Source organism: Gorilla gorilla, chromosome 1, assembly GCF_029281585.2.
Source record: "Gorilla gorilla gorilla isolate KB3781 chromosome 1, NHGRI_mGorGor1-v2.1_pri, whole genome shotgun sequence".
NCBI classification, from domain to species: Eukaryota; Metazoa; Chordata; class Mammalia; order Primates; family Hominidae; genus Gorilla; species Gorilla gorilla.
In genome coordinates this window covers 26,630,628-26,645,660 of record NC_073224.2, presented here as the reverse complement: position 1 = coordinate 26,645,660, position 15,033 = coordinate 26,630,628, and the positions used below count along the sequence as shown (strand labels likewise).

At 37.0% G+C, this 15,033-nt stretch overlaps 1 protein-coding gene across 3 annotated transcripts in view; it reads right to left on the bottom strand.

The window, feature by feature from the left end:
• RYR2 (ryanodine receptor 2) overlaps positions 1–15,033 on the bottom strand; it is a 790,171-nt gene that overhangs the window by 24,456 nt on the left and 750,682 nt on the right. For all 3 annotated transcript variants that reach the window (XM_063708024.1, XM_063708025.1, XM_063708026.1), the window contains 5 exons: positions 14,958–15,000; positions 11,940–12,073; positions 8,184–8,244; positions 3,807–3,953; positions 1,071–1,205 (listed from right to left, as the gene is read on the bottom strand). In XM_063708024.1, coding sequence (XP_063564094.1) covers positions 1,071–1,205; positions 3,807–3,953; positions 8,184–8,244; positions 11,940–12,073; positions 14,958–15,000 — 520 coding nt within the window. The remainder of the gene's footprint in view (positions 1–1,070; positions 1,206–3,806; positions 3,954–8,183; positions 8,245–11,939; positions 12,074–14,957; positions 15,001–15,033) is intronic.

Here is a 15,033-nt window from a genome sequence, read left to right as displayed (position 1 = left end):
CATGTAAAAATGAGTATTACTATTATTTAAGGCATCAAATTCTGTCTTGTGATTATTCCTTCTTATTGCATTAAAATATGCTCAATTCAGAATTTATTTTTATTTAAAAAGCAAGGTTGGCATCCATTTTTATCATTTCCCCCCAAACAGCTTGTCCATGGTACTAATGTCATTTATTAAATTATTTTTCATTTCATTACTTCAAAAGATCTTTATCATCTTTTAATTTCCATGAGTATTTGCATCTGTTTCTGAACTACTCTGTCCCACTGAGTTGTCATTCTTTAGTATAAAATTATCTTAATTGTTAGTCTTTGTAATACTGGTCATTCTCATCAATCTTTTGGGCTATTTTTTCTAGAGTAATTTATGTATCATTATATCAGCCTCTATACCTACATCCCCAACACAAATGATGTAGGTATTTTCGTGAGGAGCTTACTGAAGGATACATCTCTTTCCAGCTAGTGATACATATTTTGTCTCATGTTCCCCTTCCTGACCTAAGATCTCATGTATGATTACCTCTCAGCTGCCAATATTAGAGAGACAGGTTGTAGAACAGTGATATAAAGCAATATGAAAGCTTTAACAGCTGTTGATTTTTGAAAACCAAGACCAAAAAAGACATTTAAGCCAAGATACTCAATATAAAAGCAAAAACCAGTAGTTCTAGGAAGAGATATATTTTTGAAATTTAGTAATTTCAGTTAAAGTCATTAAGGTGAACAAAAAACTAAGGCTTCCAAATGTTCTCTGGGAAATAGTTTTACCTGTTGTCCTGGGATATGTGAACAACAGGCTTAAGCGATGACATTACTTCTTCAAGTTCTAAGTACATTACTCAGCAATTCTAATTATTAGGCTGTGCAGCACATATGGAAAATTGACAGAAATGCTCCTTTATGTTCTGCTAAAATTGAAAACTGCTGACTCTAAACAGCCATGCAACTTTTTATTTGTTTAGACTATTTTCTATTTTGTACTGTTAGAGAATAAATACACAATTACTTAGACTGCAGAAGCAGGAGACATTTTTGTTTATGTGAGATCAAAGGTTATGAACTTACTGTTAGCATATCGTCACATTTCATATCTGGTGTATCACCATCTTCACTTTTATTGTAGAATTTTCGGAAAAAATTGAATGCCACCACAGTGTATAGGTATACAACAACAGCTAATAAGCCAACGGTTAATACGAGCTGGAAAACAATGTGACAAGGACCAGGTATTAGAAATGTAGGACATACAATTGACACGTGACATCTACATGGGTGGCGAGTGCTCTAGTGAGAACACAGCCATGTTTACTAGAAGCTAATGGGATCCATAACTTATTTCTCACCTTTCTTAGCCCCCTCGTGCAGACATTTATTTTCATATTCTCTTTATCAAGTTGTCAGACTTTATTTTATTATTTTGTTTTTTTTTTTTGAGACAGAGTTTCTGTCGCCAGGCTGGAGTGCAGTGGCACAATCTTGGCTCACTGCAACCTCTGCCTCCCGGGTTCAAGCGATTCTCCTGCCTCAGCCTCCTGAGTAGTGGGGAATCATAGGCATGTGCCACCACACCCAGCTAATTTTGTATTTTTAGTAGAGATGGGGTTTCTCCATGTTCGTCAGGCTGGTCTCAAACTCCCGACCTCAAGCGATCTGCCCGCCTCGGCCTCTCAAAGTGCTGGGATTACAGGCGTGAGCCACCATGCCCGGCCCTTTCTTCATTTTATGAGGGCTATTTTCTATAAATTACATTCCTAATAAAATGCATTTTGTTTTTGTTATGACTGTAAATTATTTTTAAATTTTCAATCATATCCTAAACTAAATAGAAATTTGTATTGCCCCTGAAATCTGGGGACACACAACTAGTAATAATGTATAATATAAATATTTTTTAAAACTGAGAAATCTTGCTTTGTAAACAATGACCAAAGTGAAAAACACCACAGCTAGTGACCAACACTATTTTGAAGGCTATTTTTCTCAATTTATAATTAAATGTCTCTGTTTGAAAGGTCTTTCAGCTCTATGTAATCTGTTTTTAATTCCAAATTATACTTTAATTTTTGGATAGCTATAAGTATATGATAGAATTGTAGAGTATTTTTGATATAATATGTATATGCTAAAAATGTGGCTTTTCACCAAGTTGGTGAAAATGTATTTCTGGTTTCATCACAGAAATTCGACCATACTAACAATGCTTTATCTTTATGTGTACTTTCTCTGATTACAGCACATCTTTATGGTCTTGACTGCAACTGCTTATGCTGATTAAGTCTTTACAAAATCACTTTATAATTATCTGGAGAAAACATGTTACCTTAACAGAGGGTTTCATTCATTTCTATAAATGAAGTACAAGGCTACTGTGAATTTCTGCATGTTTCACCTGTTAGGACTATAAAGCTCTACATATTTCTACAAATGAAAATTTGAGGCCAGGTGGGGTGGCTCATGCCTGTAATCCCAGCACTTTGGGAGGCCGAGGCAGGCAGATCACCTGAGGTCAGAAGTTCGAGACCAGCCTGGCCAACATGGTGAAACCCCATCTCTACTAAAAATACAAAAATTAGCCGGGCATGGTGGCACGCGCCTATAATCCCAGCTATGCAGGAGGCTGAGGCAGGAGAATCACTTGAACCTAGGAGGCAGAGGATGCAGTGAGCCGAGATCGCGCCACTGCACTCCAGCCTGGGTGACAGAGCAAGACTCTGTCTTAAAAACAAACAAACAAAGAAAATTTGATACCTCAAAAAGATACCCCACAAAGCTCAGAAATTGAAAGTAGTGCCGGACCTTTTATGTAGAAACACACATACATTTGGCATCTCCAGTTCTTTACTACATATACTGGGAGCTCAAACACATCTTATTAACTGACAGATAAATAGACTTTTTGTCACTAGACCCATGACTTGCCGTGCACATCATAGTCATACTCAGAACCTAAAGTGACATATGTAAGAATCGTGCTGAAATTTAGAAAACTAATGATAATGTGGACTTAACTGTGGACCCAGTTCAAAGCTTTTAGAGAGGCAATTATTTTAAAATGTGCTGGGCTACAGGACTCTGGAAATGAAGGATTCTGTTAATCCAAATAACTTACACAGAATATGTTACCACCCAGTGGACACTTGAAAAATAGCAAATGAATGAATAAATGCATACTTCTGCAATATGCTTCATGATAATGGAGAGTTTTAACATTAAAAACAGGTTCCATTAGAACGTAAGTGCATTTTCTGGACCTAGACCAGTTTTCTTCCGAGTCAGCATGACCTTGTCAAATATGAAACATTATCCTTTTTGCTCAATTTAAAAGTAAAGAGTACATGAATATCCAGTTTAAAAATACTACATTAAAATGCAGCATCTCATATTTTACAACTAATACAATGAGTGCGTCAGGATTCTGTAACCTATTGTGGTTCTCCATAATAGCAAGTGGAGCAAATACTATACTAGGAACAAAACAATAACTAAGTTCCTGAGTGCTTAATATGTGCCAGGGGCTGTGTTAAGGCATATACATCTGTTTTTATTTCATTTTCACAAAAATCTGGTAAGGTATGTACTTTTATTATTTTCAATTAATTTATCCAAAGTCAAGCCAAGGCTTGAGTATAGGCCTAGGAGACCCTCAAACTACTAATCCCTGCAGTTTAGAACAGGTGTAGACCTTCCCTTCAAAAAAATCTTTAAAACTGTACATTGTCATTTGAGGGGTAGTTTTATTTTTCTTTGCTTTATTTGTTGCTTTTTTATTTTCTGCAAAGGGGAAAAAGATAAACTGTTTACCTGTTTGCCATTGTGAGTTACTGAGGACAAGATGGTTCTTAATGTCTTGAATCCCATAGCAATGTCGAGAAGGTGAGCGGCAAAAAAAAAGTTGTTATAGTGTCCAAGAACAGACATAGTCATATACCAGGCTAGGTAGAGGAAGGACTATTAAGACAAAACGGGGGGAAAGAACATGTCAGAAAACAGAATGCATGACTATTGTTATGGGTTAAGCAAAATAAGCCAGGAACAGAAACTTAAACTCTACACGTTCTCACTCACATGTGGAATCTTAAAAAGTTAATCTCATGGAAGTAAAAAAGTAGGAGAGAGGACACTAGAGATTGGGGAGAAAAAGGAGAGGTAGGAATAGGGAGAGATTTGTTAAAAGATACAAAGTTATAGCTAGATAGAAAAAATAAGTTCTGGGGTTCTATACCACTGTAGGATGATGGCAGGTCACAATAATATATAGTTTCAAATAGCTAGAAGGAGGATATTAAATGTTCCCAACACAAAGAAGTGATAAATGTTAAAGATAATGCATATACTAATTACCTTGATCTGATTACATTATATTTATCAAAATATCACTAGGTACCCCATGAATATGTCAATTAAAAAAATAAAATTAAAAAGCAACTCTGATTTCACTCTGTTATAATTACTCCATTTACTTCATCTTCGTACACTATACTTTTTTTTTTTTTTTTTTTTTTTTTTTTGAGACAGAGTCTAGTTCTGTCGCCCAGGCTGGAGTGCAGTGGCACAATCTCAGCTCACTGCAAGCTCTGCCTCCCAGGTTCATGCCATTCTCCTGCCTCAGCCTCCCGAGTAGCTGGGACTACAAGCGTCCGCCACCACGCCCGGCTAATTTTTTTGTATTTTTAGTAGAGACGGGGTTTCACTGTGTTAACCAGGATGGTCTTGATCTCCTAACCTCGTGATCCACCCGCCTTGGCCTCCCAAAGTGCTGGGATTACAGGCGTGAGCCACTGCGCCTGGCACACTATACATTTTCACAATTCTAGTTAGCTGTATCAGTTTGTTCTTTGTGAATTTTATTTTTACTTAATTTGTTCTGAAAAGGTCAGTGTCATTCTCCTTTAAAACAGTTTTAAAGTGTTTTAGGAATTGTCGTTGTTATTTATCCTCCGACAGAGAAACATTTATTGACTTCCTACTCCGCAGCAGGCTTTCTCAACCCAGCACTATTCATATTTTGGTTCAGATAATCCTTTATTATGGGTGCTGTTCTGTGCATGGTGGGATGGCAAGCAGCATCAACTAGATGCCAATAGCACCGACCCCACCTCTCCCCTGAGTCATGACAACCAAAAATGTCTCCAGACATTGCCAAACATCATTAGCAGACAAAACTGTTCCCCAGTAGAGAAGAACCCTTGCTCTACAGCCAACAAAAGAACCAGTCGCTTTCTCTCCCTCCTTTTCTTCCCTTCTTTGCTTTTCATTTATTCACTCACTAAATCAGTGTTTGCTGAGACCTACTAGTTATGAAATTATATGAAGTGTTTTATTAACCAAGCATCTCACTTTACGTGAGCCACAGTAAGTCTAGGAGAAACCCAAATACCATGTGACGTCACTGAAAGCTGTAATACACCTAATAATACTATTGGTACTGTTGTAGAAGTCTCCTGGATTATAATTAATGTTGATTATTCACATAGGCTGGAAAATGAATACACTTTTGGGGGAGGGCCAGGACTAACGCAGAATAAAAATACGGTGGCTGCTCTTACTTATGGGACTACAGTCTCTGCTCCATAAGGAATGTTTTGCTAGTGGAGTCAGAAACTACCCATTTGGGGAAGCGGCGGACACCTTCATTTTGACTGTAAGATATCTTAATCTTTCACAGAGAATAAAAAGAGGGGGCTGAGCTAGTAAAGGGATTTCAAGGACCATGTGGAACTGAAGCTAGAGGTCAAGTGGCAGAAAAGAAAACAGCATTTTAAAAAGCACACTGAGGTAAGACTAAACAGAGTTTGCTTGGGAAGGAAAATTTGGTTTGAGTGGTGGGTTCCTTTTTGCAAGACCAAGTTGGAAAAGTGTGGCAGTGTTGGAGAGGCTTGAGGGCAAGTTAAAGGACATTTGTGTACCCCACAGGAACTTGAGTGCCACTGCAGTACCATGAGAAGGATAACGGTTTGCGAAAAATGGCATTTTAGGAAAATTTCTTTAGCACCTACTAAGTGCTGGTCAATGTTCAATATATTTGCACACATGGTCTCTTTTTTATTTTAGCAAGATCTCTGATGAATAGGCACGTTTAGCCCCAATTTATATATGAGGAAGTGAGCTTGCTCTAGTTAAGCTATTGGCTAAAAACATTGTAAGTGGCACAGCCATTAAATTAGAAGACTACTGGACAAACCCCAGGGTGAGGTTACCAGATCCAAAAAAGCAGCAAAAGTGGTAAAGATAGAAGGGAGAATTACAGAGGACACAAACAGGACCAAGATTCAGCAAATAATCAAATACATGCATTGGAGGGAGAAAGAAGAGGAGGAGTCCATATGAATAATTTAAGCTTAGGTAGTAAGAAGAACAAAAATACTAAAAGAGAAAATTGTAGACTGAAAACTGGATTTGGTGGGGAGGAGCAGAGGAGAAGGAAGATGAAAATTTGCCATGGGACATTCAGATGGAGCTAATCTAATGAGGCATTAAGAAATGCAAGACTGGGCTCATGCCTGTAATCCCAGCACTTTGGGAGGCCAAGGCCGTCGGATCATGAGGTCAGGAGATCGAGACCATCCTGGCTAACATGGTGAAACCCTGTCTCTACTAAAAGTACAAAAAATTAGCCGGGCGTGGTGGCAGGTGCCTGTAGTCCCAGCTACTCAGGAGGCTGAGGCAGGAGAATGGTGTGAACCCAGGAGGTGGAGCTTGCAGTGAGCGGAGATCGTGCCACTGCACTCCAGCCTGGGCGACAGTGCAAGACTCTGTCTCAAAAAAAAAAAAAAAAAAAAAAGAAATGCAAAGACAGGAAAAGGAAAATTTATGGGCATAAGATGAGTAACAACCTAAGTGACAAGCTGGGCCAAAGGTGCATGTGTGGACTACACATGTGCTTGCTGCACAGTAAAATCTGAATGAGAGAGAAAGAATAAATGATTTTTAGTTTAGGTATATCCCATGAAGTAATTTGGGACATACTTATGCTAAATATTATTTTCTACTTATCTAAAATTTACATTTAACTAGGAATTCTGAATTTCATCTGGTAACCCTGGCTATGTTTCAGAGAGAGACAGTAATAGTGAAGAATGAATGCATGTTGAGAGGTGATTGGCCAAACAGAAGCCATGAAACTGCAGGTGGACAAAAGCCTACTAAGGTAGCAGAACGCTGTCTGAGGAAAGACTCCGTCCTGGATCTATCTATGCCCAAGTTATCAAGAGGACAAAAAAACTACAAAGCAAGATGAATATTATGGATAAGCTGCATCTGGGCAGAAGCTGCATCTGGGCAAAAGTGGGCTATGCAAATACTGTGGCAAGGAAGATTGAGCTTAGCAGGCAGAACTTAAGATGGACTGGCCACTTCAGTGGAAAATGCCAACTAGAGCCAAAGTTGAGGTTGCCCTCTTGTTATTCAGGGGAGTTGCTCCCATTTGGATGAGAAATTAGTTGTAAGATAGTGTATTAATAGTTTACGGTTCTGAAAGATACTTGGAAGACCTGATTTTGAACTCTTAGAGAATGCTCCTAAGACACCCAGAGTTCTGGGCCCATGGCTGGATGAGGGAAGGGGTAAGGATAGAGGCAGGAGAATTTGGGGGCTATCAAAGGCTTCTAAATAGGAGAATGGAACTAATGTGAACTATAAAAGTCAGTGCTAAAATTAAACAGTGAAATCTTGAGACACCTGGCGGTTTTTAGTAATAGGTAATTTTTTTCTATTTTATTTGGATATATATTAGGGCCCTATATTTAGTCTCCAAAGGCTCTTTGGTAAAAGGAGAATAAAAAAAAATAAAATAAAACTCCATAAGTTAATGTACTTAATTTGGGGAAAACCTAAATTTAGCACAATTAATGGTCTTTTAAAATTATTTAGGAGTTTCTTTTTAACATCTATAAAACTGAAGTATGTCACTGTCCAATTAAAACCTTAATGAACGTACTCACAAATCTGCATCTCAGTTTTTCATATATTTTCATTTTAATATTTCAGCTATTGAAAGAAATGGAATGAGAGATGGGCTCATTAATCATATCATTCTGTGGGTCTCTCTCCAGATCTGGTCTGTATGAAATGAATTGGTATTTGAAACATTTTCTAAATAACCATCCTTCCATCTGTAGAACTCCCACAGACTTATCTAATCAGCGTGCATTTTCTTTTGTGATAATGAAGTAGGCTTACGTTGTCAGTGAAAACGACTCCTAGTTTCCACATCTGATACTTCACATCAATGGAGTTCAGTCTGCAATGACAAAAAAAAAAAAAAAAACAACAACAATGTGTAGTTATGCACATTAACCAAAGACTCATAGGCTTGCGAGAGCCTGACGGCCTTCACGTTCAATGGGACAAGACTTGGACACCTTCTCGGGAAACTAGTTCTATCCCAGATGCCAAGGGAGGAGCTGAGAGCCAACTCTGACACTGTATCCCAGAGTTTCATGATGTGTTCTTAGAGGATCTTGGAAAACAAAACAAACACCATCACCTTCGTCTTATGTTATTTAAAAATAGTCCTTTCTTTTTCACCTTTCCCTTTCCTACATTCAGTATTAACTTTTTTTTTTTTTTTGAGACAGAGTTGCACTCATTCACCCAGACTAGAATGCAATGGTGCAATCTTGGCTCACTGCAATCTCTGCCTCCCAGGTTCAAGCGATTCTCGTGCCTCAGCCTCCCGAGTAGCTGGGATTACAGGCATGTGCTACCGCTCCCGGCGAATTTTTTTTTTTTTTTTTTTTTTTTTTGTAGAGATGGGGTTTCATCATGTTGGCCAGGCTGGTCTTGAACTCCTGATCTCAGGGGATCTGTCCGCTTTGGCCTCCCGAAGTGCTGGGATTACATGCATGCACCATTGTGCCCAGCTACATGTAACATTTATTCCTTGAAACTGTACTAAATTGGCCAACATATGTACACATCAAACATTTCCTCACTAACTTTCATATGCACTTGCAATTGCATTCCAACAGAATAACTTTTGATTCAAATAGTAAAAGCTAGCATAAATATACACATTTATTTTACAACTACCTTATTTTATAAATGAAAGAACTTTTAAATTGTTTTTACTTCATTTCCAGAAAATTCACCTTCTCTGTTTCCTTTTCCATCCAGGCAGGAATTTAGCCCTTCCCCCCAGTTCTCATAGCATTTTGTAGACAATTCCTTTTATTATTATTTTCCACATTGTCTTACAGTTGTGGGTGCTGGTATATGCATGTAGGTGGTTATATGCCTCTCTCACTTGTCTGTGAACTCCCCAGGTCACAGACTGAATGTCTAAATACATATATGTTGAATGGATAAATACTAAAGAAATATTTGTGATCTTTGCAGATTACAAACACGTTTATTAAAATATGTGTTAATTTTCATTTTTTCAGAACTTGCCACTGATTTATAGGCTAGAAATTATAACTTTGCCAGCCTTTCCAACATTCCAGCTCTAAGTAATTGATATGAAATAATGTAATATAACATAATGGCAATATTATTTTCTAAAGGGTTTCTCTAGACTTAATGTTTTAGCCTTTATTGACGACTTTAATCATTTCTTTTAATTAAGCTAATCTTAAATTATAAATGCTAAGTAGTTGCAAATCGAAGGTGACTTTTTAGGAGATTTTTTTCACTAAGGGTTAAGGCTCATTTAACTTACTCCAGGATTAAAAGCAATTTTTTTTTCCTTAAATATAGTTATCTTTGAACTATAATTAATTTTATTATCACAGGAGCCTTTAAAAAAAAGTGCCACAAATATTTACAACAGGTTTCAATATAAGAATTTTTTTTCTTAAATAAAAAAAGCAAGAGTTGGGGGGAAAAATGGAGTAGTTTGCATGGGAGCATAATTATTTTACATTAAAGCAATCTAAAACAAAATAATGGTTTATATCAGGATGTATGAATTTCCTATGGTGGTTTCTTATTTTATTTTAAAAGTTATTCTTAAGAGTTATTTTCCATCTCTAGCATACATTAGTGTGACAGTATACCATCAGTATCACACAGCACTCACTTCTCACCCATAAGTGGTAGCCATGCTGTTTCGGTGAGGCTGACCCCACCTCTGGGGGAGGGCCATGGCTGAGCTAAGCCAATCAGAACACGGCCTTCCTGGTTGTGGGGCGGGGGGACTCCAAAGCTCCAGTCAAGGGTAAACTATAACCAGGAAGGTGAGTTTTGGAGATGTTTTGAGACATAAGCTCCTTTCCTCCCCAGTGAGGACACAAATGAAGACACCTGCAGCCTTCCAGACTGCTTGTAGCTATTCCACCCCCAGGAATGGAGCTGGTCACTTATTTAAAGGTGCACATACCAAGCCTTATGTGTTTGATAAATAAATATATAAATCATTTTGTATTTGAATGTTCCCATTAAGATAGCGTTCATATAGAAATGGGATAATCTTTTCAAACCTGACCTTCCTAAATGCTTTAGTAAAGAGACATTGTATGTATATCTTTTTCCTAGTTGTACATTATTTACCAGAACTTTATTCTTCTAATTTTATTCTCCATATGTCAAGGTGTTAAATGCCATATGAACTTCTTGGTACTTTGCTAGGGGTCAAACTTACAAACACTTACTATGTATAATGGTAGAAAACTATGCCAATTTAAAACTATTTCTTCATAGTAGAAAAACAGTCTAAACTTCCCTTCTATTTTTTCAGACTTTTTTTTAGAGTCACAAATATGACCACAGAAAATGCATAACTCAGTAAAACTATTTAATTCTATATTGCTTATTAAGGATCTGAAAATGTTTGTGGGATGCTCAGCCTCACACCGTAGTTCTTGTTTCATATGATATTCTAACATAAGGAACACAGGTCCTAAGGATTGCCCATCTGTGTTTCATTTTACAGGCAGCAGCACAAACTTTAAACATACATTTGTTTTCCTAGAGTACTCAAGTAATATTTTGGAACTTAATTCATATTTGCTGCTCCAAGTTGTTTTCAGTAAGTTCAAAAACAAGTTCACCTTAATTTTAAAGACCCAAGTAGCTCTAATAAGTTTTCAGATAGATAAAAACAATATGACCAATGAGATAGGCCAGCTAAACTATCTTTTTAATGCTAGCTAACAGATTAAGAAAATAATACTGCTTCACAGAACCAGAAATATGTTTTCAATGTAACCATCACATCCCTACTCATGTTAAGAGAAAGTATTATGTTTCTTCCAAAATCATTAAGTGACTACAATAAGCAATTACGTTTTTAAAAGCATGTTTTACTTTTATTCCAGAGATTCAGTTGATCAAATTTGCTAAATGAATGTATGTATATATCTGTACACTCACACTAGATATGTGTGTGTGTGTGACATTTAGATTCAGGTGCATTCAACTCAACTGGATTAGAAACATATTCCATGAAAGCAGTATATAAAGTTTTTCATTTTGAAGTAAACTTTACAAGTAATAGTGTGACGGTATATTATTTCTGACGCACTAAGCCTTTGCTGTTCAAAACAATACAATAATTATAAAGTAATATGAGTTCCTCTGAACATTTTAAATAAAAGGGCTACATAGTTCCCTTTTCCAAAACATAAGAAAATTAACATTTTTTCAAACAGGCTGTTTTTCAAAACAGCCATATATTGAGTTTTTGCATGTGTTTTACTTAGATTTAAGGATCATTTAAAGACAGAAAAGGCAAATTAAGTCAAAAACATGAGTAGTCTTTCTATTCTCTTGTAAATATTAAAAGCCACCTCCAAAAATTAATAGAAAAAAAATCCAATAATTCCAGAGTTCCAAATACCAAGAAGTATAAAAGTAGACTTTATATATTTTCTGTTTTCCTCATCTATCTATTCTTCTGACATTGAAGGAAAGGAAATCAATGCACAAGTTTAAAAATGTATTAATGTTTTCCCCTTTCAATCTAAGTCTGTAGGATAGAGCCGAACTAACACTTACACAGCTGATAAGGAGCTGTCTTTCTTTGGCTTCTTCTTTTCTCTGGCATCACTGAAGTCCAGAGCTGCCTTGTCCATGCCAAGTAATTCACTGATTCTGTCTCGGCCGTAGAACTCTCCATACTTATCCATAACCTTGGGGTATGAGAAAAAGCATTTTGTTGGCTTCAACCATTAAGTAACATCATCTATATGTGTGTATAAAACATCTAATTATTTTTATACTTACTGTATATTTGCCCTAACAATCACTTAAAATCTAGTGTGTGGCTCATCTTCTGTGATCACACTGCTTAAGGTCTAAACCAATTCACAGCATTTTACATAATACCTATCTGAGGAACAAGATTTCTCTCTCATTCAAGAGAGGGAGACATACCAAGGAAGAAGATGAGCTGAAATAAAAGCATTAGAAATGGAAATGGAATGAGAACGACCTTTACTAAATTAATACTTTGTTTCAGAAATTATGCTTCATTCCATGTGACTGTCACAATATATAGATTTCATGTTATTGATATTCTGCAGATAAAGAAACTGTACCTTAGAAAACTTCATGTAATGTGCCTAAGTTTGCTAAACTCAGTAAGAGATGGGTCCAGGAAGCAACCAGGCCATGCCTGACTCCCCAGCCAATGATCTTCTGCATAGACCTCTGCATGCCAATAGGGGGCACATCACAGGGGTGGCATCCTTCCATGGTCTCGATTTCAACCCTTCAACTCTCTGGCCACAATGCCCATCTTTCCACCCCACTCCCCTGAGTATCCTGACCCCAGCAATTCTTCAGTAACACCAGGACCTGCAACCTTGTCACCATCCTCATTTTAATTAATTATCATCTAATATAGATTCCATGTCTATCATTAGAATAATTCTTAACAATCCCCTTCAGCTTCCTTGCTTATTTCTCTTCTATCCCATTTGCCTGGCTTTGCCCGTTTGTCATGTTTTTAGAGCAGGGCTTGGATGTGCTCACAGCTCCCTTGTGAGCTCAGTTATGTCCAACTCTGGGATACAGCTCTTCTTGGCCTCTGGTTCATATACCTCCTGAGTCTCACACAGTAATGAAAATGGAGGCCAGGAGTGGTGGCTCACTCTTGTAATCCCAGCACTTTGGGAGGCCGAGGTGGGTGGATCATTTGAGGTCAGGAGTTCGAGACAGCTTGGCCAACATGGTGAGACCTTGTCTTTACTAAATATACAAAAATTAGCCAGGCATGGTGGTAGACGCCTGTAATCCCAGCTACTTGGGAGACTGAGGTAGGAGAATCACTTGAACCCAGGAAGTGGAGATTGCAGTGAGCTGAAATCATGCCATTGCACTCCAGCCTGGGCAACAGAGTGAGACTCTGTCTCAAAAACAAAAAAAGAAAATGGAGGGAACAGGAAAAGCAATTAAAGACAAGTAGGAGGAGAGATCACTGGTAGCAAAAAAGGAGTCCACTATACAGGAGAAAAGATTAGAAAAGGAGACAGAATGTGAAAATACAAGATTGAAGTGAATGAAGAAGGAAATATATTGATGAAAAGAAGGGATTAACAGATATAAAAAGTGGCTTTTTCTGAATGTATACAATCAAGTAAATTAAAAGAAACCAAAAGAGCCTATGAACATGAACTACTTAGGTTAATTAAAACCATTTGTTTTGCATTATTCTCACAGTGCTAAAAATGGGCTGGGCTGATTTGAGCCGGGGGATTCTCTCTGGACTGTGTCCTCACATTCCCTGCAGGACAAATTAGGTACCGTAGCGGGAAAGCCAGGAACAGGATTAGCTGCCATTATGGTTTATCTATTTATTTGACTACAGATAAAGAGTTTTCTTCATTAAAGCAAGAAACTCTTGCTTTAATAATTTAGAAGCTTCTTCCTTATTCCATTAAATAATAGGAATAAATGTTCAAATTATCTATTTAAAATCATTTTAAAATTATTCTTTCAAAGCTTTTGCCTAATTTGGGTGTGCTCAGATGCACTAGCGCAGTGCGACTCAAGATGCCAGGTCACGAGGGAACAAAACACTTGTACCTCCTCCACATAAAAATCGAACACATTGCTTCTAACAGTAAAAAAAAAATGTACATATACAAATATACATATATGTATGTATGTACATATATGTACATGTACACATTTCTATATGTATATACATATATACATACATATGCACACATATGCACACATACATATGTACACACATACGTGTGCACACGTGTGTATCCATATATGTGTACGCATGTGTGTCCATATATGTGTATATATGTGTGTATCCATATATGTGTGTGTCTATATATATATTATATATTATATATATTATATATATTATATATAATATATAATATATGTATATTATATAATATATATATTATATATATTATATATATTATATATAATATATATAATATATATAATATATAATATACATATATTATATTATATATATAATATATATATTATATATATAATATAATATATATAGAGAGAGAGACACACACATACACCTGTATATACATACAGGCGTGAGCCACCGCGCCCGGCCATTATGTGCTATTCTTGAAATTCATATTTGGCCGGATGTGGTGGCTCATGCCTTTAATCCCAACACTTTGGTAGGTCAAGGCGGACAGATCACCTGAGGTCAGGAGTCAGAGACCAGCCAGGCCAACATGGCGAAACCCTGTCTCGACTAAAAACACAAAAATTAGCCGGGTGTGGTGGCAGGCGCCTGGAATCCCAGCCACTCGGGAGACTGAGGCAGGAGAATTGCTTGAACTGGGCAGCTGAGGTTGCAGTGAGCTGAGATCGCGCTACTGCACTCCAGCCTGGGTGACAGAGTGAGACTCCATCTCAAAAATTAAAAAAAAAAAATGGAGACATTAATAGGCAGATAAATTATACCTCACATTAATAGGCAGATAAATTATACCTCAATATCTTATTCTACATCTGAATCACATCAAATTAAAATCTAAACTGTGCTTTAAGAAAAATGTAGAGGATTCCAAGTAATATTACCTTTCTTTTAACAAATTTGTCCCAGTAGTTGTTGGGAAATGACCTAAAATATAGAAAAGCATAGAAGTAAATAGTA